Source organism: Ptychodera flava, chromosome 20 (assembly GCF_041260155.1).
Source record: "Ptychodera flava strain L36383 chromosome 20, AS_Pfla_20210202, whole genome shotgun sequence".
Classification (NCBI taxonomy): Eukaryota; Metazoa; Hemichordata; class Enteropneusta; family Ptychoderidae; genus Ptychodera; species Ptychodera flava.
Window position 1 is genome coordinate 3,911,558 of NC_091947.1, and position 23,697 is coordinate 3,935,254.

General features: G+C 36.5%; 2 protein-coding genes across 2 annotated transcripts; both read right to left on the reverse strand.

Annotated features, from left to right (window-relative positions):
• Positions 1-997: 997 nt before the first annotated feature.
• Positions 998-23,356, reverse strand: LOC139119791 (dual specificity protein phosphatase 3-like). Its single transcript, XM_070683690.1, has 5 exons — positions 23,233-23,356; positions 12,180-12,341; positions 10,103-10,214; positions 5,308-5,419; positions 998-4,477 (listed from the first exon to the last, which is right to left on the reverse strand). Exons 2-5 carry the CDS (start codon positions 12,326-12,328, stop codon positions 4,281-4,283), a joined length of 570 nt encoding a protein of 189 aa, XP_070539791.1. The 5' UTR covers positions 12,329-12,341; positions 23,233-23,356; the 3' UTR covers positions 998-4,280.
• Positions 13,951-22,670, reverse strand: LOC139119790 (uncharacterized). Its single transcript, XM_070683689.1, has 3 exons — positions 20,826-22,670; positions 19,368-19,613; positions 13,951-18,906 (listed from the first exon to the last, which is right to left on the reverse strand). The coding sequence occupies exons 1-3, from the start codon at positions 22,018-22,020 to the stop codon at positions 17,648-17,650; spliced, it is 2,700 nt and encodes an 899-aa protein (XP_070539790.1). The 5' UTR covers positions 22,021-22,670; the 3' UTR covers positions 13,951-17,647.
• Positions 23,357-23,697: the final 341 nt, after the last annotated feature.

Consider the following 23,697-nt stretch of genomic DNA (forward strand, 5'->3'; position numbering starts at 1 on the left):
TATGTAAAATATAATATATATATATATATATATATATATATATATATATATATATAATTTATGTCCATCTTTTGTTCTACCTATGTCGCGCGGGGGGGGGCGTCACCCTGTTTTCGAAATTTGGAATAGGGGGGTCACCCTGTTTTCAAAATTTGGAATAGGGGGGTCAGCCACTTTTTGACGTCGGCAAAAAATAATCCACCGGCCCCCCTCCCCCCCCCCGGCCGAAGAAACTGACCAGTCCCTAAGCTTACACCCCATCTCAACACAGCGGGCGAGTTGGCATCCGGCAAGTTGGCATCGGGCGAGCTGGTTCTGGGCGCGTTGGAAAAAGTGCGAGTCGACTGTAATTCGTAAGCATAATTCCAGCGCCATGTGACAGGATTCAGGATTCACGTTTCACGATTAATGTCCTGCAGTTGAAGCTAGAAACAGATGCATTTTAACTCAAATTTACTATTGTTGAGTCATGTACACTGATAAATCACCATTAGGACTTCAATGGCGAGATGTATAAATATAAAAGTGGTGACCAGCGATATGTGTGTTAACGAGTTCTAGGCCTATATGAAGGGGCTGAGGTTATTATAGCCCTGCTTACAGGTCAGTGTGTTCCCGGTGTTATACGGCCTCCACCACATGGGAGGCCGTATAACGCCGGGAACACACCCAGCCCTGCCATGCAGAGCTACGGTTAAAGGTAGCCTTCACAATTACAAGGGTGTCGGCCAGGGGGAATCGGTGGAGGATCATGTTTTAGAAAACTGTGTCAGGGGAAGGCCGTCCCCCTGTAATTTCTGTCCGTAACTTACATAACAATTGAACTAATCTTTATGTAAATTGGCTCATACCGTTTCAGTTATTCCTAGAAAGAATACTGTAGTTAGGAAGGGGGGGGTCACATTTTAGACACAAGGATAGTGGGGAGGATCACATTTTACAGTACAGGTGCGCACAGAATTCCGCTTACCCATCCCCCGTAATCACAATTATCAAATTACAATTTGAATAAAAACGTTTAATATTAAATTCTTAAGTGACCAATATGTTATTAATTTCATAATGTTAAAGGAACAAAGTCGCCCATTTTTTCACAAATCTTGTTTGATACGAGATACTATTATACTGTTTGACATGTTGAAAGATACTGAATGAATGGGTGACCATGCATATGTTCGACCCCGGTTTTAGACACGATACATGAAACCATTGCGAAAATGAATTAATGGTCATAACCATTAATTCATTTTCGCCATGGTTTCATTTAATTTGTCTAAAACCAGTATTGAATATATGCATGGTCACCCATTCATTCAGTATCTTTCAACATGTCAAACAATATAAGTAGTATCTCGTATCAAACAAAATTCATGACAAAATGGGCGATTTTGTCCCTTTAAATCAAACGTATTTGAAAATATTGATTGTAACTAAGTATTTACATTTCTTTCAAAGAAAACAGTAAAATATTTATCATCTTACATAAAAAGATATCCACTGTGAGTACTGTTACACCTTTATTGGAAGATACAAGCACTGTCTTTATGTAATCATGTAAATTCTTAGCCTGTGTAAAGTGCCATGCTTCAATTGTCTGGTATCTTTGTTTGAAGGATTTGCATGTGCCTGCTAAAGCTCTTTCTATTATTTTATGGATCAAGAAATTCTACTGATATCATGTATGAGAAAACTGTTAGGTTATCTGCTGACTACACAGAGAAAGATAATGGATGATATACAAAGTGTTTTTCTATGCATAATTGTCCGTCAATTGCTTTGTACTAACAAGAAAGGAGTTTGTGTGTGCCAAGACCACTTGATTACAATCATATTAGTGACAAAACACACAAAGTTTGTTTTTTGCAAAATTTACAGTTGGAATGTTTTTACTTGGTTATTTAAAAACATTAGACTTCAAAATTTTGAATTACTCATGAGCGTTTCACTTTAATAAAACACTGTGAAAATTTGCAAAGATCCCAGCCTTGGCTGTAAGGTAACATTAAAATTTGCAGACAGAAATAATAACTAATTTGGAATCTTGTTATATTCACTCTGCATGGTAGTGAGATAAATTTCAATGCCAATGGTTTAACATTGAGTTTGAATTTTCTTTCAGACAGAGATAAGTATATTGAGATTCATGATCTTCAATATATACCTTCAGTCACAGCTCTTTTTTACCTAAGAGCATTTCTTGAATTGTCTACAAACGGACAAAGTCAAGATTTAAAAGGGAACATTTCAACCATTTTTATAAATATCTGAGCAGCAAATTTTTAAAACCCAGTACCCCAACATTGCACCATGCCACTACTTGACGTAAATATAAGCTATGCCACAAGTATTAGGCTGCCTTCAAATTACAGTGGATTACATACAGATGGAGAATAATTGCATTCTAATGTTGCAGATACATAAAAACTTATTACATGTTAGAATGTGATATGTTTGTGATGATAAAGCCACTTTACAGTAAAAATAAATGTAGTATATTACTGCTTATGGTCTTCACTATCTTTAACATGTCAATATACATTTATAGTGTTAAAAGTTTACTGTTTGATAACATGGCATAGCCAATGAAAGATCATTGAAATACAGAAAAAGGAGCATTGACTTCTAGTGTTCAAAGGTAATCCCAGTTTATTTTGTATGTCAAATACTATAGAAATAACGGGCGACGCGCTGACCATTAACGTTTATTTGTGGGCAAGGGCGAGAGGAATGCCAAAAATTAACAGCCGAGCCCGTAAATTTGGCTTTCCTCGAGCCCGCGCCCACAAATAAACGTTAATGGTCAGAGCGGAGTCTGTTATTTCCATTATATTAACAGCAAACCCAAGAAAATCGTCAAAATTTCCGAAAATTTCAGGAGCGAACGACAACTGGGCCCCAGAAACTGTGCAATACGCGACGCACTGTCACGTGCGTTGTAAAAAATTGGCGAATCCGGAGATGTTTTCAGAAAAAAGTATCTCAACTTGACCTACAAGTGTTCCATTTTATTTTGTGATTGATTATGATTTACGTTTAAGCTGTAAAGTTACGATACTTTGAGTTGTGTATTTTATTATTCGTATTCACGACCATGTAAACAAACTCTGTATTTGTGGTCAGTCACGTGGTTCAGCTCGACCAATCAAAATGCGACTGGCAGGGCATGGTAATATAATGTGAAGCAATCTCCCTTCTTTGTACAGTGTGTGAGGACAATTTGTCAACAGTTGCATGTACATGTCCCTGCAGGACTGATAAATGACCTGACCTGAGCAGATGAAATGTCAAGTGTAAGTTTTTGTCAGTCATGTAACCTTAAACTGGCCATTGATAAACACTTAAATATTTAAAATGCCCAGTATTGTATTGTCTCCAAATCTTCTAGATACAGTACAAGCAAATTTGTCATTCTAGTGGAGGCTAAAGGTCTCAGCAAATCCGCAACACTAAATTCATTCCTTTTTTGAGTACGCCTCAGATAGCAATATTTAAACATGTATTCATAATACAACACACAAAATGTTAGCAATTGAGCAAAATGTGTCTGAAAGGAGTGAAAGTATGTTTGAGAACCTGACAGCAATTGATTTCTCAAAATTCAATGAATTTTAACAAAATCTGTTCCACTTGTTAACTAGATTATGTCTATCTACATGTAGTTGGGGCTGAAAAGTAATAGCCATGGCGATTTCAGTGCCAGAAACCGAGAATTTTGATAAGTTGGGATTATGATGACAACAAACGCAATATGTTCCAGTGAAGCAGACAACAAAAAGTGACAGTGCAAATACAGTGAGGTATTTCTAAAACAAGGATGCAAAAATCTACATTTGTGTTTGCAAAATACTTATAACTGAATAATCCGTTTATTCTATTTTATTAATTTATTACCACCAAAATTTCCCTGCAAACTTAATGCCCTCCTCTTTATTGGTTCCTGCATTAGTAACCTCAATGCTGATTATGGGACCTCTTCTAGCACTGCAAAATCAGTATTTTAGCATCTATGGAATGAGCTCTCATCCAATCAGAATGGTGCATGGTCAAAAAATGAAATATAAAATATAAATCTATTAAAAGACAAAAATGAAAATGAAGAAACTACATAAAAGAAACATACGACAGAAAGATTAAAAATCACACAGACAAGACTGCAAAGATGTTTGTTTTGTAAAGTTGCATTGAATTGGCGAATATGTCAATAACGATAGTACTGTTACTTTTTTCTAATTTACACTGATCAAAATCACTCTCTGAAAGTGGTGCAAAGTGGTCAATTACTATTTTTCTTTCAATAATTGTTCATTCAATTCACAAAGCTGAGCTTTAAATCCATCATTTGGTCCGATTTCACGTTTTGCACGAACTGTCCTTGTTGCTTCTTGTGCTGTCATTCCATGGTACATCATAAGGTAGGCTAACACTGTACTCGATGATCGGCTGAACCCTTCACGGCAATGAACAAGTACCTTTGTTCCTATGAAAAACAAAAAACTCTCCTCTGAATCCCAGAACTGTTTTCTATTTACAGATAAACTGTGAAAATTTAATGTTTTCATAGAAAGTATCAGAATCTTCGCAGATAGAAAATCCCTGAAAAAAATATTTATTAAAGCCAAAAAGATAAGAGGCATTTGTTCCTGGTTGCTGACATAGGAAAAATGTAGTTACATGATGTTCTTGTTTTCCTTCTGTTATCCTTCAACCATTCTGATATGAGATTACCAGCAATCCTTTTTCTGTACGTACTGTAAAATACTTCCCTTTCTTCTTCAGCAATTGATGAGAGGTATGAAGGGCACTTGGTTTCACACAAATAAACTATTTGAGTTTATTAGTTATTCTGGTATAATATTGATGATAATTTAGGTTTTGTGCAGGCTGTTTATTTGTTAAGGAAAAGTGTGTTGAGGGTTTACGTGAGAACATAACTGGAAAAACCAAATGTGAACATCTTGAAGCTATACAGGTGATAATCAGAGACAATATCATTTTTTACGTGTTTTTCTGTTTTTTGAGGAGGGCACTATCATTAATACTTACAGACCTGGGATATTTATCAGATTTAATGTCATGACAAGTTGACTTTTATGCTTCCAATGATACATGAAAGACTGGCAGGTACGTAGAACTACAAACACAACTGTCGGTATGATCACTTTGTCCATTTAAAAGAGAGTGCTTCACATGGAATAGAACCACACAAATAAGTAACCACCTGGAATACTATGGATAATTTTGAATTGTGAAATACTGTTCTGTAGGAACCCAATTTTATACTTCAATTTTGCCAGGACCATTTCTTACCTTCCTTGCTGAGGGCAGAATGTATAAATTCTCCAGTTTCTTGCCAGAAAGGAAGGAGTTCAAAATGTTGGTTATCTGTTGCCTTGATCCCCTTGAACTTGATACCAGAATCCTACAATTAAAGAATCAGAAGGACACTTATGTAGCTCCTGGCTGATAAAGTTGTCATAAAGAAGAATACAAACTAAAAAACATAGGGCCAAAGTCCCTGAAGCTACTATAGACATGGATACAAAATTAAGTATTTCCTGACTGTATAAAATTATCTCACTTAGGTCATCCTAGGGACTTGTAAACCAAATATTAAAGCTGTCTGACCAGCGGTTTTGAAAGAACAAGCAACTCAACAGTTGACAGAGCTCTGCTGTGTTATGTAGGAGAATAACCTTTTGTGACACATGTATTGATGAAGAAGGTGGATATCTTTGATTAACATTGTAAGTGAGTTCTGTTGAATAAGTTGAGACTGTACATACTCAGAGAAAGCACACTGAAGAGACAAATGTTTGAAACTTAAGAAGTTCAAGGTCATCAAAAGCATTATAAGGAATCATGTAATTTTCATTGCACTGTTTACACAGATTGCATAATTGCTATAAATAGCACATGAGGAATCTTACAGCCCGGCTTTACCATAAAAACCCTATCACTTTGACCACTCTTTTAATTGACCACTCTATTTTTTTCCTCAAAAAGTAATTTTAGTTTATCCTTACCAAGTCAACCATAAGTGGAAATTAGAACTTTCTCTATCTCTATCTCTATCTCTATTGACTATTTTGAGCAATTTCTTTTAGATAACATACAGGGCACAATAAATGACGGTTCAGAATATGTCAAAGTTGGGATTCAGGAAAGTTGCCTTTACCTGTTTTAATCCTCCAAGATGGTAAGCATTTCACTATGAACTGTCAAAAAAAGTTGAACTTTCTGATAATTCTACACTAAAATTATTTTGGCTTTGATGATTTCCTAATTAATTAAATTATTTAAAATCATATTAATTATTTTTTTCTGGGTGAATTGATAGGGTTTATACAGTACAAGAATTACATACAATGTAAGTCACATTTTGACCAAATATGACAAAAAAATTCCTTAAAAATACACATTTGCATATTTCATCACAATTTGAACAAATCTAAGTTGGGTTACCCCTAGGGACCTGTATACCAAATAACAAAGCTGTCTGACCAGCGGTTATGAAGAAGAAGATTTTTTACCAAAAACACCTTTTTTGGCATTAATTTGCCTATTTTCAACAATATCAAAAAATTAAAAAAAACAATTTCTCAAAATCATATTTTTCATCTACACAACAAATATCAAATCAGTAAGTACTACGGTTCTCAAGATATTTGAGTGGACGGACGCCTCACAAACGGACATACATACATACATACATACATACAGACTGACGACGGACGCCGGACGGATACCCATCCCAATAGCTTCTATAGACTATAGTCTATAGTAGCTAACAAGATGTTTTTGAAAAAACAATAATAAATGATGCTATCCACAAATGAATCTGTGACTCCCCCCCCCCCCCCCCCCCCCCATCAAAATGGAGATAAAAGAAGCAGGTGTTCTATGGGTTTGATCACAGTCCCTCTATGGGACTGTGGTTTGATCAAAAAACCCAAAAATCTGCCCCAGAGGAAACTATCAAAACGCTTTATCTGACATTTCAGTCCTTCACAGAGGAACTTCATCAGGAATATAAAAGGCAAGTGGAACACCATATTTTGGAGTGGTAATGCTCCCAAACTTAGTGCAACATGCAGCACAGCACAACAATCCAGGTGCTATTAGATTGGACATCAGGAGTTAACTCTGTCAGATATTCTCTAAGCAGTCACTGGCATTTCATCAGTGCTGGCCGTTTTCAGTAATATTTGCATATGGCGCCCTTTGAACTCTATAACAACTTACAGTGATTGTCTCAATACATGTACAGTTTACCCTGTACTGACTAGATCATTGTACTCCTCAATGCAATTAGAACCATGACTTGATGGTGCATAACTCTGTCAGCAATCAGTGAAAAGTTGCACCAAAAATGGCATAAAGACATTTGAGAAATATTCAAAAAATGACTTTTTGAGCAAATTGAGTACCCTAGATCAATCGCTGTCACTCTCACACCATTTAGCCCTGATGGACAGCTGGATTGACACACAGACAGAGTGATGACACTTGCATCCTGTCGTGCTGTCAGTACATGGGGCTGAAAATGACTGGAAGTATTTTGGGATGATTGCATCGTTTTAAAAGATGAAAGAAATTTACAAGCTTTTGTCTCCTGATTTCTTGTCGTATCACGTCTTATGTACCAGTATTTCAAGAAATAGTAACTATGTTTCTGTTGCAACTTTTCCTTCTTGAAAACTACTCCTAATATACAGAAAAAAATATTTTCTTTTGCATGCTTATTGCTATAACTCCAAACTTATTCAATGACATAAATCCTATTCCTGCATGTATTTTCATTCACTTAGACTAATGTATTTTTCTATTTATTCTCTATTTGAAAGAAATGAATGTACTAAATGCAAATATCGGTCTAACTCGATCATTCAGTGACTGTCCTTAAGTTGTTGTCTGTCCGTACTAGATGACGGAACTTTTACTAGAAGTCTAAATATTGGCAAAATGATATCACTGATGCAATACTTTAATTGCTAAATTATGCAATTGAATCAAAAATAATTACACAGACCCCAAGCCACACTTCCACTTGTAAAATTTGGCAACTATGAAAAAAAGCACTGTGCATAAAAGCTGCTTCTGTAACTCCTCTATTCATGATTTGTTCTATGTCAGAGAAATAACATCTGACTTAATGGAACATGCTGAAGTCAAAACTGCAAGTTACAAAAATTTTATCTCAAGTATGGGAAGTGTGGGATATTTAAGCGATAAAGCACATCCAGCGACGGTACACAATGAGATTTTGACCAGTTCACGACATATATGCACGACCGATAGCGAGTGCATATATGAAGTGAACTGGTCAAAATGGAGTGGTATACCGTCGCTGGGTGTGATTTATTGCTATTATATCATAACAGTATATTGAAATTCTGGCGGGGAACGTCAAAAATGGACTTTTACTCAAGCTGAGAGCTCGCGCGCATGCCTGCCATGGTATATCACCAATATACCACTGTTCTTATCGCGTCTCGACCAATCAGATCACTGCATTTACGCCATCAATATACTGGTATGATATAATATATATTATTGCCTGAATACATGGGTTTATGTGCCCGAGAGCAGGTGACAATTTGCCCGATGCCAGCAGCGCAAATTCTGCTGTGAGGGCACATAAACCCTTGTATTCAGGCAATAATTAAATAATAACACATGAGAGCTAGGGCCATATCACGATTATTTGCCTGCCCTCGGGCTGGTGGTCATGATCGAAATACTGATGATGCCCGAGCCACGATTATTTGCCTGCCCTCGGGCTGGTGGTCATGATCGAAATACTGATGATGCCCGAGCCTACGGCTCGGGCATCATCAGTATTTCGATCATGACCACCAGCCCGAGGGCAGGCAAATAATCGTGATATGGCCCTAGCTCTCATGTGTTATTATTTTTATTACACCAAACAAGCAAACATGCAAAGAAACAAAAGTACAGTACGCCTTCTGAGTCCGGACCTCAGCGTATAAAGTTGTCAGTGCCGAGTCTAGGGTTGCCGCTAAAGTTTGCCGATCTCCTCGGTGGCGTATCCAAATTTGCTGCTTGCATAGTCGCTGAACACAGAAATTGCATTCCTTGTTGCCATTTTCGTTCGTTTGCTGTTTACTTGCATCAAAATATCGTCTAACTGTGCCGGTGACAGCTCTGCATGACATTTCGCAGCCATAAGTTGCCAAGTGCAAAGTACAACAAGCGAACGACAATTTGTTTTGCACAGAAAGGAAGCGCAGTAAGTAAAATGACGTCATCTATGTAATATCAAATGCAGAGGGCATCATCAAGTTCGCAGAGGGCATCATCACATTCGCAGAGGGCATCATCACGTTCTTTTACATGTCACGTGAGTCGTGTTTAACCAATGGCAGTGCACGCTGAATGAGTGAGGTGTAATAATATTTTTATATGACCCTTCACAGTTAATGCTGTATGACATTTAGTTACATTCAGGCATTATCAAACAATTTTACCATTATCGACCAGCATCAAACAGATTTTAACAAAAGTCAAAATAGCAGTGTGCGAATCTATATTTTACATCTAGCATTAAGGTAGTTCGCGCCTCGAAAGTAAAAGACTTAAACTTTTGCTTAAACTTTCCTTAAGGAATCTTTCAACCATTTACTTTCAAAGTCAAGAATAAAAATCGGGGGTCACCGTGCAAATTTTGGCACTAGAGAAACAAATAACTCAAGATTTATCGATATTTAAAATTCAAAATGGCCGCCACCCCTGTGTTAACTCTATGGAGAAAAATATAATTTTCGAATTTCAAAAAACTAAGCCGGTGAAAAGTTTTCTTACTCCAAGAGCTTGAAAATGAACCCCTACAAGTGGTAGCAGAAAAGAATTGAAAAAGTTTGGGAGTCCAAATATGTGTCCCCGAGGTGCATTCTACCTTAAGTGACTATACTTTGACGTCGAAAACGTTGAAGGGCGTTACTGGACTGGGTAACCATGGAAACCGGTCAGTACATCATTCATCAGCCCCCTAACTCCCCAGATGTTCCTATTCAAATCAATGCACTGATTTGCACTCACATCGAGGCATATAATAAAGCTGCTGATACACTAACTACTGTACCTTGTAAAATTCTTCATTTGTATTGACATGTCCATACTCTTTTCCTTGTGCAGTGTTCAACACATGAGTTATACCAACTCTCTGTAATGCACTGATGTTTTCTGCGAATGCCCTACAAATAAAAGAATAGGAAAGTAACAACAAATCTAAGAAAACACAATCAATGATATCACTGCTAACAAGGTGGCAAGTTGTGGTGATATAGCATTAAAAACATCAATATATATTAATCCATTCAATATTTTTATCTTTCTTTGTTATTTGAAGAGGGAGCTTATGATTGCAGCAATTCATTAAAGTTGGTAAAATTTTCAGATCAAAGAAACTATTGAAAGATGTTAAACAGTGGAATATTGAAGCTCCCACGACAGCATCGTAAGGAAAATGGACCAGTACGTATATACTAATTTTTAATAACTTTTTCACGTTGTCAATCATAATTTCTTGTTCTACTTCCCAAAGCATACACAGTATTCAGCGTCAACACAGACTGGAGTCATGTAAACTGAATTGTTATTGTTGACAAGTGAATTCTGGTACGGACTAGAATTCAAATGTAAACTATAACAGTGCATTATACCAAAACAGGCCTCCAAATTTTTACTCAATGCAAATTACACACATTTGCACAATATGAATGGGGCAGAAAACGCTTCTTTCATAAACCTGTTTTCTGAGGTAATCCAAACAAACAGGTAGCTTTAGTACTTCAATGACTGACAATCACAACTATGCAATAATGGAGCATCACTTCATCTCTATAAAGGTCATTATCATCATTTACCAAAGTCTATGGTTGTTTAACACCATAATGCTGACTATCAACGTGTGGGCTTGAGAAATATCAACAGTTAACTGTCATGGGGTCTAAAAAAGGGAGACAATGGACTTGGAAAAAAGATGTTCAGGAAAAATTATCAGTATTAAATTAATCTGGCAGATATACCAAAAACTTTTGTATCCAAATCTTTTTTCCTAGCTTGCCCAGCAGACTCTACTGTATGAGACATTGATATATTTTTGCTTAATTTCAATATCACATGTCCACCAAGGCACTTCTAATCACCACATAGACTAGTGGATTGAACACATAACTATACATAACTAGTTTTCTATGGGACTCAATTGTTCATAATTTGCCCAAAAGTATCATGAACCTGTATAACAATAACAATATTGTTTGGTTGATAATAATGACTTGTTTTCTGTGTTTGGTTTTTTCAGATAGCTCTTCTGTAACTTTTTATTTGCATTTCCCATGCCCTGTGTAATTTGCTGCTCCTGTTGTTTTTGTGAGCCCCTGCATTAAAAGGGTTGTAACATATAAATAAATATATAAATAAATGATTAAATGAATAAATAAATAATTATAAGGCATTTTTGGGTAAAATTCCAAACTTAAATTTCTTGTATGCGGATGCACTTCTAATTACCACTTTCGGAGTACACTCATATCAATTGTCAAACACTTATATATGCAAGGGTGTGACTAGTTGTGTGGGAAAGCAATGTTTATAGTTTGTCTGTTAAATGTTAAAAATTATATATAGTGGCTTCTTTTTACAAGTGTATATGGCCTTGCTTTGTGTGTATGTTTGTATGTGTATATATATATATATATATATATATATATATATATATATATATATATATATATATATATATATATATATACTATATATATATATATATATCAAGTAGAAAGTAATAGTATCCCTTACATAAGTTTCATGCATCCTTCAGTCTTCAGACAGAATCATGTGTCTGATGATTGAAGAATGCACTTAAATATTTGTACTTAAAATAATTTGTGTTATGTTGGCCATTGTTGTGGGAGATAGGAAAGAAAAAATTGATGAAGTATTTAGTCTTCCCCAACTCCCCATCCCCTAACCTGACCATTAATTGTACCCACTCACCTTGCTTGAATGGAAATCTGGCAACTGAAAAACACTGTCAAATATATCTTTACTGAGAGTCAGTGAGACAGTTGAGGTATAAATTTCTCCAAGAACAAAATTGTGGACATCAAGGTCTAAAACTCAGAAATGGAATTCCTGACTACATATGTGCTTACCCTTCTCCGATGTAAAGCTTTGGCCAGACTTCATCAAAAGCACGGGACGGCATCATAAACATTCCTTGAGAGGGTTCCGTCAAGATCTCTTGCAGTTCTTGAACTGTACATGATGGTTTTGCCTCAGCTGAATCTGGCTGTGCTGCCATATGGCTACTTCCTCTGAAAAAGATGGAAATTAATGTAAACTTGAAATATTTCAAATACATTGTACTGGTTTCAGGGCTTTGACATTTTGACATCCAAAAGTTTACGTTGCAAGTCAAATGAAGTAGCTGAGATCTGTCATCAATTTCATCCACAAGAGGTCATCGATGATTAAAGCTGATGCATGACAAACACATTCCTTCATTTTAATTGAGTCTCCTCCTTCCCCCTAAAAACAAAAGTTCTTATGCAAAATGGAATACTGCAAGCCTGTTGCTTTAACTTACACATATCTACAGATTGTACTGTACAAGTTAACACAAGAAAATGCTGAAGCCATGCATTTACAGTCAAACTCAAATCAAGATGATTTAATGTAAGGTGATAGAACATTTTACTTCATTTTTCTTGCATAGAAAAATGCTTGACATGTTTCATCAGCAAAACAGTGTTTCAGTTTTCACTTCGCCTGTGTTTTTTGTGTGTGCATTTTATGTTGATCTTTTCTCAATGAATGCAGAGCTTTTACATTGTGTCATTTTTAATCCAAAGATCACATCATTACATAGTGTTTCATTTGTTATCCATTTATATTTTGCAAGTCATTTTAGAAACTCATTGGCCCTGCGGTTCTGCTTGTCTCCATATTTTGCCATAATATGGCCTAAGTCACAGTCCCTCTATCCATACATGTACATTGAGGGACGTACTGTGCCTGAGTTTAGAAACAATATGATAATCATGGCACAATTGTGAAACAACTGAAGCTAAATGAAAGCAGGATTTAAATTAAATGAACAAGTTATGTAGGCCGTGCATCGATGAACCCCAAGTTGGAGTAATATGGCAATTAATGCTTGTTTATTTTTGGTCTTTGGTCATTTAATTTAAACTTCATTTTCATTTATTAAATTTTACAATCAACTTTCAATTGTCTGTTTCTTATAATCAATGTTCCTAGTAAGTTTATAGATATCAAAGCAGTCATCATGGGACATTGTCATAAATAACTAGCCTCCTTGTGTGGCATCAGTTGGAGGCATTAAACACTAAAGGGTGATTTTACTGTGAAATGTTACAGCAGAATGAAAGCTTAGGTTTGTGAGAATATTATAGGATACAATGCCTCATTGTACTCTACTAACAAACTATCAATTTAAGCCACTCCAAGCAGACACCTGATTTATTCTTTTCAACAGCATATGCCATGTACCAAAGTACATGAACTTTGATACAGAATATTATAAATGGAGAAAACGAACTTTGATACAGAATATTATAAATGGAGAAAATTCTGGTTACCAAATCACAATGACAAAAAAACATTGGCTTGCACATTGTACCAATGCCATTAATACACATGTCAGCCAAAATGAATCATCAAAAGTGGTCTTTCCAAAATGACCTTGACAACATAACCACTGTGTAGAATACCATTATCATAAAATTATGAGATTACATGTATCTCATTCTGTCCACGGTCACTCCACAAAGGAGTGACCGAGCTCTGTCACTCCACGCCCCCCTGCATATGTGCAGCAGGTCTTGCAACACAATACAAAATCCACTTGTGTACACCTGATCTGACCTGAGAGTTGACCAATGAAAAACCACAAACAAAACCTTGAAAGTAATGTTTTAATAGCTTTAATACAAACAAAGTAAATGAACATTACAATAGCAAACATATAAGACAATGTTCTAATAATGTTCCAATCATAGTATGTTATGATCAGCTCCTAATCATAAAAAATGTCATTATTCAGATATGCTTACATATCTCAAACTTTATATGTGATCATACATAAGTATATTTTGAATTTCATCCTTACTGTAAGATGCTGTTCTTCAATGAACTCCATATACTGCTCTTCAAGTTGAAAATCATGAGCATAAACAAAGCTTTATTCATAAACAAAGTGCACTAAGTAGGAATAATTAGTTCAAGAAATAAGTTCATTATAAGTGTGTTCTGAAATGTTCAATATCTGCAAACTTTCAAAGTGATTAGTGATATTACACAAAAAATGTAAGGGGCCGTCGATAATAAAAGCTGACGCACAAGAAACGTAATTCCTTCGTTTTACTTGAAACCCCCTCCCTCCCCCCTCAAAACGAAAGTTCTTACGCGAAATCAATTTCGTATTATGATGCCGTTTCTGACAAACCCACACGCATGATCTCCGATCCGCACGCCCATGAAAATATACCGGAAGGGCACATCAATTAATAAACGTCCACTTTAACGCGTTTCACTTTTTAAGACAGCACATTTTAATGTATTTCGCACGTAGGAAAATGTTTCACGTACATGTTTCACGTTGAAAAAGCATACAAGTGTCTATTTCACATTTATGTCTTTTAATTGTCTTTTCTGTCTACGTATTTTGTGGTCATTCTGTTCTCGATGAACGCGAAGGTAACATTGCGTTCTCGCTGGGAAGTCGCACTTCGAAAACAACAGAAAATCCTTATGCGATTTTGACGCACTCAAAACAAAATGAGCTTTTACCCCCTCCCCCCTAAACGAAAGAATTACGTTTGTCGTGCGTCAGCTTTTATTATCGACGGCCCCTATTAAAATACAAAGAGAAATTTACAGATAAAATTACATACATGCTTTTAAATACAAGAGTCAACACAGTGTGTGTTAAAAGTGATGAAATGTGTTTGTTTATTATTCAATTCACTTTATTCACTTCACTTGTTCCATAACATGGTGTTATTGACGTCAAACTGTAAGATTATATTTAAAATTTGACTGTGTTACAATTCATATATGTCACACCTGTTTGCCTCTGTAAAGGTCAAACATTCCGCCAAAAAATCAATACAGTTGTGCTAAAGTGTTATGGTAAAACGTTTAAAGCAGCTGAGTTTAATTGTTCAAACACTGAGATCTCGGAAAGTTATTCAGTAAGAAATATATCTATTTATTTACTTATTTCTTTATTTATTTATTTATTTGGAAGTGCATTCCACTTCTTATATTCTATGTTCATATCAGATTAAAATGAATAATTCATAAACTCCAAGATTCTCTAAATAGATTGATTGGTTCTCTTGAACTGCATTCAAGGAAACACTCATAAATCTACAACAATAATTGGGAAGTAAACCTAGTTCACTAAAAAATGTTGGCAAAATAACTGAGAAGGCTTAACCTTTTCATCCTCAGTCATTTCCTTGTACAAAGGTCCTTGCTCACCAGTGAAAACAATAAAGTTAGACCAAACCAAGGTGAAGAAATGTTTAAAAGCATGCAAATATGGTTTATTGTGGTATACCTAGTAGAATGTCTGGTTATAAATAAAGAGCACGCCATTGGATGTGAACTTTAGTTAATGAATTAAAGCTTATTGACATACAGACACCAATTGAGACTTTTGACCATAATGTGAACACTCTTTAATGTTTTTTCTGTACTCTGACGGTAGATGAGATGAATGTGTGTGACCACATTGAGACAAATTGAATTCTTTTAAAGCTGATTGTCTGATTTCAGATATATATGACTATAACTATCCCAATTGTCCAATCACCAATATCACAAAATAGCTAGGACTGCATTCTCTGTGGATTTTATAGAAGGCTGATAAGAAAGATAAGAAATCACATAAATACAATAGAAACCCCAGGAGTCTGCTCTCAATACATGCAGTTAGGGTTAGAAGGGAAAAATAAAACTAATGATGCAGTTTGTCATGATTGTAGCAGAACTGTAAGTTATGCACTACTCTTGAACAATGATAAACACTGGCAGATTTCATTCCAACTAGATGTACACCTTATTTTACTATCTGCTTGCATTGAGGTGGCACTTCAACTCCATGTCTTTACCAATTACCTCAAAGCAGTAGTTGTATTATTGATGCATTTATGAGTATTAAAACAGGCGTCATCAAAAATCACATGTAGATGCAAAGCTGTGAAATCAATATATATTTTGAATTACTTATATTTCTACAAATCGTAAATAAAGTTGTTCTCTTTCTTGCAATGCCAAGCCCCAGAATGATGTTTGTCATTTACATTCAACAAATTTTACAATCAAAAGATAGAATGGCTTTGCCAATCTCAATATTCTTTAAAAGTATCTTGGTGATAAATTCTGCACAGTTTTAACTTGTTACAGAAAATAATTTGTAAAAACTGCGTGACTGTCTTTGTTATTCAATAATTTACATAATCTCCATGTTGACTGTCCCAAGTTCAAATAATTTATAACAATTTCAACCATAAGGTGAAACATGGATGTACTTGAAGTTGAAAGAGACACGCCAATGAATAAAAAACTTTAGATGGATATTTGATCAAAAACGCCTGCAGACATTGACACAATATCAAGGCAATAGACAACATTACAGTTATTGACAGAACTGAAAACCAAATTTCTCAAATATACAAGGATGCTTCAAGAAACCTAGATGAGTACAGTATAATCTTGGCACAAAAAGACTGAATTTGACTTCAAACAGGCCATTATTTTCTTATTCCAAGCCAAAAACTAAAATAATATTGCATGTTAATAACATGCAATGTGGCTGATGTCACCATAACTTGAACAAATCTGATTGAGAACCTATAAGTCTGCACTTTGATTGCTACCGTGGTTTCCAGTTTTTCATTATTACAATTTCCCATAATTTTTAAACGTTTCTACTTCTTCGAACATACTGCTGGAAATAAATTTTTCATTTTCCAGAATATCTTATCCACAACCAGTCATATATCTTTGCACCAAATACTTGCACACTACCAAAGTGAATGATTTTCACGTTAACCTGGTGTACAGCAGTTGCCTTTAAAAGACTGAATTCTTCTTTTGATCTTGAGAATTGGTTAAATTTAAGGGACAAAGTCGTCCTTTTTTCATGAATTTTGTTTGATACGAGATACTATTTACATTGTTTGACATGTTGAAAGATATTGAATGAATGGGTGACCATGCATATATTCGAACCCGGTTTTAGACAAATCAAATGAAACCATCACGAAAATGAATTAATGGTCATGACCATTAATTCATTCTCGCATTGGTTTCATGTCTCATGTCTAAAACCGGTATCGAATATATGCATGGTCACCCATTCACTCAATATCTTTCAACATGTCAAACAATATAAATAGTATCTCGTATCAAACAAAATTCATGAAAAATGGGCGACTTTGTACCTTTAATCTAAATACCGTACATATTGACAATATCTCAAATTCAATTGACTGATACCTTCTAAGTTAAATGTAGGATTTGAATGATCAGTTCATGTAAAATCACAACTCTAGACAATCACCACTTTACAAATCACAACTCTAGACAATCACAACTCTAGACCAAAGACAGTAGAAAGAGGATCCTCTGACTCTAACCTTCCTTTGTTGTTAATCCTTTCTGATGCTATTTCCATATTTCTTTCTCTCAACAACAAGTCATCCACTCCTTCCTGTTGATCAGAGCTGCGACACAAAACAACAAACTTGGCATCCCGCTTGCGCGCCCTACCTCTTATTTGAACCAAAGCCCTTACAGTGGATGGTGGATCCATGACAATGACTAAATCACATTCTGGCAAATCTAACCCTTCTTCTGCAACACTTGTCGCAACAATGATTGTACTTTTACTATCCCAGATCTTCCGGATGGTAGACCCTTGTTTATTTACAGACATGCCACCATCTTTGCTTCCGTTACCGTGGCCGACCAAACACACTGCTTTACAGTTGTTTTTACGGATGAGGGGAGACTGATTTAAAAATTCTGTGACTAAGACAGCAGTTCTACGCATTTGCACAAGAATTAGAGCAATACCTTCCTTCCAGTTCATGTGATCATCTAATTCACTCAACAATTGATACACAGCTGTTATTTCCTTATGTTCTCTTATGTCTCCCTTCAGCAACGTCTGCAATCTACTGCTCAAATAAATTTTCATTTTATGAGCTACTTCCAAACCTTTCCTCATTACACCCTTTAGCTGACTCATGGCAAACTCTAAACCAGTCTCCCTAAGTGACTCAAGTACTTCTCCAACTTCAAGGACATGATGTAAGAACTGATATTCTCTGTCATCATACTCGTACTCATGTTTCAATTCCTCAATGGCTTTAAGAAAATTCAGCAACTGTTCACCACTGATTTCATGATTCTCACTGAGATCTATGAAACCTTTGATGCCAGTTATTTTACGCAACTGTCGAAAGCATTCTAACAAGTATGATTCTAGTTCCTCATTTAGAACTTTTTCTTGTCTACCTAGCTGAACTCTCTTTGTTACAAGTTTTGCCTGTGTCTTGAATCGCATGAGGTCTTCTTTAGATTCGTGTACGCTGGCCAGTTTTGCATTGCCAAAGTTCTGAAGCAGTTCTCTCAACATGCGCTGAGTGCCCTCAACAGTTGGCTGGCCAGCTGGTGATGCTGTTAAACCAAGCAATATGGGTTGGTGAGTTCCGTTGAGGTGGTAATCTTCCAAGATAACATTGAAGGGGTGTCTTTTAATGCAATGATGGGCCTCATCAAACACAGCCAATGACAAATCTTCCCAACGTACAACACCGTCTTGCAACAAGTTAATGTAGTATGCTACAAGTGTGAAGGAACCAAAAAATGATTGAATTTCTGATAACTGAACAGTAAATACTAGAGATGAGAAATATGACAAAAGCGCTGAATAGTGCACCTTCAAACTGGTTATATATCTTGGCTATTTGAGTTATTCGTGAAAATCTGAAAATTTCTATGCATCAGCCCTGCACGAGCATTTGTAATTGGTAAAATTATCTTTTATTTAGAGAATAAATAATTATCTTTAAAAGTGTCAATTTATTCTAGAGGATACACAGATGCTTAAAAGTATTCCTTTCTGAAACCATTGTAGTCCAGTCCATGTGTGTTGCTCTGGAACTCTGTGATTTCTCTGAGAAGTGTTCGGATTTGTTGATTGGTTGAAAGTAACACATGATGTTATGCATAAATTTGCATATAATTCATCAGCTGAATCTAATGGTGCAAACTCTCAGGAACAGAAGAATTAATACACATACCTGCTGTTGTGACCAAAATATGATGATGATGTAGGGGTAATGATCCAGTATCTTGCTTTTCTCCACACAGTGCCGCAATCTGAATCCTTTCTTGATTTATCGTCAAATGAGACAACTCTTCCTGCAACACCTTGCTCTGCTGGATGACCAGCAGGACACGGTCCACCAAGAACACAACTTGTCTGAGTGGGTTCTGTTGTAGAACGTGGCTGATTACCATAGCTGATATCAGCGTCTTCCCAGTACCTATTGATAAGTTTGATATGAAACTGTGAACAACTTGACAAAGGAACACAGCATCTTTAGAGATCATTATTATCATTTCAAAATGCATTCCTTGACAGCTCAGCAATGTTGTGCAGCTAGTTGAATTATGAAGACTACAAGAACTGACAAAAAAATAAACAAATCACTCCAGTTTACAAATAAAACTGAGCAAGAAAATGAATTCATGAAATCTTCTAGAAATGCATGCTAGTGAACAAATAACTGTTCTGAAAAACAGCAACTATTGGCATTTAGTGCAGCGAAATTATGTTTAACATGATATGTATTTACATCAAGTTAATTCTGCTAACTTTGGTATATTTGTGTTCACTAAAAAACTGCAAAAAATTGATGACTTTGTGTCAAAGTGCTTGCATTTTACTAAAAACTTGCTTTTTATTGGTTTGGTTTCTTGATTTTTGGTGTGTGCTACAAATTTTGTCTCTGTAATCACTTTACTCTGGGTTAATGTGTCTGTGTTTGTAACAACTAACCATGTATAAATGAACTTTGACCTGTTCTTATGGGTATGATTGTGATTATTTTCTTTGAAATTTGTAAAAATACTTGGGTGAAAATTGATACTGAGGTATTGGCACTTTATATATTTTTTGCTAGATTTTCTATTTCAGTCAGAAGCTATAATATTTTGACAGTTTCTGATAAATATTATTATCTTGCAAAGTCATGGTAATATGTGTCTGAACCATAACTTTTTTGAAAATTTCCTTAAAGACTCCTTTATCCATTCTCTTACAGGGTAACATCAACGCAAAGTATGAGATACAAGAAACAAATTACCCATAATGCACTGATACTTGAGATTAAAAACAGCTATTATACCCTGTGCATGGGAAAAAATTAATATTTTGATTGTCACAAAAAAGCAGCTTAAAAATTTAATTTACTGGAGTGTCAACAGGTTTCAAGATGAGGCCACACAAGCAGCTGGACAGATTTTGTAATGGTGAAATTTCAGTGTGCAAAAAAAATGGGACCCTACAGGTGCAATCTACCTAAACAGTACACTAACAAACGATATCATTGACAACAGATCAAAATAACATGACTTTAAATGATTTACTGTTATCCAGAGCAAATACAGTCATTGTGCTGTCAATTTAAACAGTGGTGTTGTTTGGTGGCTGTCACAGAGGCAAGATCAAAGTTCAACACAAGTACTGTACTTACCTGTTGGTAGGAATATAACAGAGTCTCTCTCTATGGCTTTCCTGTACAGCTCCATTTGGTAACTTCTTGGTGTTTTTGCTATTAGCTTTTTAAGCTTTCTGATATCTTTGCTGACAGTAATTGCCGGAAGTGATTTCTCCGGGGCTTTCTTTCCCTTGGCTTCGTTGCTTTTGTGTCTGACACTGCTGAGGTGATCGGCAGCTTGGGTTTGTGATGACAAGAATACTTTGCAATACTTGCAGTATTCATTTTCTGTTAAATCACTGATCATATCCTGTCTTGCTTTATTTTGTCTGTGTTTTTTCCCATAGAAGTGATCACGCATGTGTCTGTATGACGTGAAAGTGGAGATGCCGCATAATTCACATGATACATCCCTGTAATTAAAATCTAACTCATCCTCATCGAATTCAGAATCCGACTGACTTCCACTTGACCCCTCCTCCGCTGCACCTTTCCTGGCCATCTCCATATGTTTTGGACTCTGCTCATGAATCTTTAGTTGTTGGCGAGTGTTACAGGTGATGTGACACACAAAACAGTAAGACCCTGGTAGTCGGTTCTTCGATGCCAGCCTAACTGTTTCTTCTTTCTTTTTGTGTTTAGTGCCAGTGTAGTGCTGGTTTGCAGATTCAGGGCCAGTAAAAGACACCTTGCAGATTTCACAGAAGCTCTCATCGTACTCTACTGGGATGGAATTCTCTAGGACTGAAGATTGGATTCCTGAGTCCCTCATTGAATGTATTTTTGTCAACACACTTGCTGCCATTCCCGGCCTTTTGTCAAATGCTGTTGCCTTGGATACACTTCTTAGATCATCGGCATCTTTAGGTGTAGCTGATGGAACAAATCTCACCGACTCTGCCTTCTTCTGATGCTTTGCACTGCTGTAGTGTTGGGCTGCTGGTGCCGGTCCGGTAAAATGGACACCACAGATCTCGCAGAAAAAATTGCTACGAGTTGCTGTTTTATGTTCCGATGTGTCAATTTCCACGTTTTTCTCAAAGCGCGGCACACTATCAACGTATGTTCGATCAAAGTCTGTAACGGTTCGAGCTGGAACAGTAGGCGTCGTGATATGCCCTTTTCGCAGTTTCATTTTCGCATGAGCCTTACCACGTAAGTGTTGTTCGTAGTTGCCAGTCCCTGAGACATCAACTTGACAGATCTCACACCGTATTATACTAGAATTCATTTTTTGAAAATCGACACTTTTAAAATACTGAAGAAAAGAGATATTTCAGATCGCTTGATCGGCTCAGCTCCGATCACTGCACCTGGTCGTATCTGTCACGTTGTATCGCTGAGTTAGCTATATTATAGCCTTCCGACTCCAAATGTGAAAGAGGGCTCTCGCTCGGTGTTTCCGTATTTCCGCAACAGCGATTGCGCACTTCACCCGAGATGCAACAGCCAACTGGCCCACAGACAGCAAACGGCGAAGATTAACGCAATAAAAATGTCAACTCACTGACTTCAATCCAAAAAATGTGAAAAAATGAAATGGTGACGTACGCAATTCGGTGAAATTTCCCCAGTGTTCTTAAATATTGGGCGAGGGGATTCCCCCGGTCCATATGACATCACCGCATTGAGTATGACATCACCTCACTGTAATGGCGATGCAAATCGAACCTAAATTGAACGATAACATTACTGCTATGGAAATATGATCAGATGAGTGAAAGATGGTCCAGCAAATGATTTCGTACTTGATTATATGTGGTACTGCCCACTGGCTGTCTCAGCACGGACTAGTCTACGTTTGGAAACAGCTACATGCGACATCATATGAACATCATATGAACATGGCTCCATGATATGAACAAACATAGGCCTTCTACCTCCATGATTCATGGTATTACTAAAATTATATAGCTATTATATATGACAACAGCAGATTCTCAACAAGATCTTTCCGCCCCATCAACTTTCGATAATATTTTTGATCATTCTCCTACCAAGGAGCGATCGCGGGGTGGTCATGTAAAACGCGCCCAAGGTGAGTTGCTATGCTCGTGGCATGGCATGGACTCCATGGAGCATTGCATTGCTCCAGTTCCGTAGCCCACAACTTGCCATGCTTGTGTTTTGGTAAACAGTGGAAAGCCCAGCTGCGACACAGCGAAAAATGGATAGTCCATTTTTCTGTGTCACAGGGGCTGTCCACCATTTACATCACCACAAGCGACTGTGATTACACGCGTGTTCTTGTGGTATGTGTTCCTCTGGAGCTCGAAACATTTCTAGCTCCATGGTGTTCCACACTTCAAACTGTCCTGCGCTGAACTGCATGCAGCTGCAGCAGTCTCCACTACGTCACAGTGGAGGCACAGCCATGTGTATGAAAGTCAAACGGCGCATGAGCTTGCAAAATTATACTTAAGATATGAATGGACTGACTTACAAATTTATTGTGAGGAAAATACCAATTCCTTCGTAGTTTGGACCAAACAGATATGGTTTCTGTCGAGTTCTCTGCGACGCGACGCGAACAGTGAAACCGTTCAGCGGATTTAATGAGATTGGTGTCAAAGGTCATTTCCTGTTTAACCTGCCTCTCCTCTGGCTAACAACGGACGACCTAGGAGGGCTGTCATTATTCACGACCTGTCCTGAACTCTGGCTCATTTTTTGTTTGTTTATGTATATTTGTTTATTACTTACGTATGATAATATCCATATACAATAAAGAACAAATAAAGAGTTGTAGGCCCTATTTGTCTTCATATTTGTCAATATAGAACGATTGTTTGTTTGTCCGTTTACTTGTTTGTTTGTTTGTCAGTAGTCAATTAGGCTTAATGATAGTGTAAAACGTTTATACGAAAGTTAGTATAATCCCACATATAAAATAAAGCATACCCCGCCT

Coding starts and splice junctions, on each gene's coding strand:
- LOC139119791 (XM_070683690.1), bottom strand. CDS start 12,328: ATGGCAGCACAGCCAGATTCAGCTGAGGCAAAACCATCATGTACAGTT. Junction 10,215..12,179: donor AAGCTTTACATCGGAGAAGG/GTAAGCACATAT, acceptor TTTTATTTGTAG/GGCATTCGCAGAAAACATCA. Junction 5,420..10,102: donor CAAATGAAGAATTTTACAAG/GTACAGTAGTTA, acceptor CTTTAATTGTAG/GATTCTGGTATCAAGTTCAA.
- LOC139119790 (XM_070683689.1), bottom strand. CDS start 22,020: ATGAATTCTAGTATAATACGGTGTGAGATCTGTCAAGTTGATGTCTCA. Junction 19,614..20,825: donor TGTTATATTCCTACCAACAG/GTAAGTACAGTA, acceptor ACTTATCAATAG/GTACTGGGAAGACGCTGATA. Junction 18,907..19,367: donor TATTTTGGTCACAACAGCAG/GTATGTGTATTA, acceptor TCACACTTGTAG/CATACTACATTAACTTGTTG.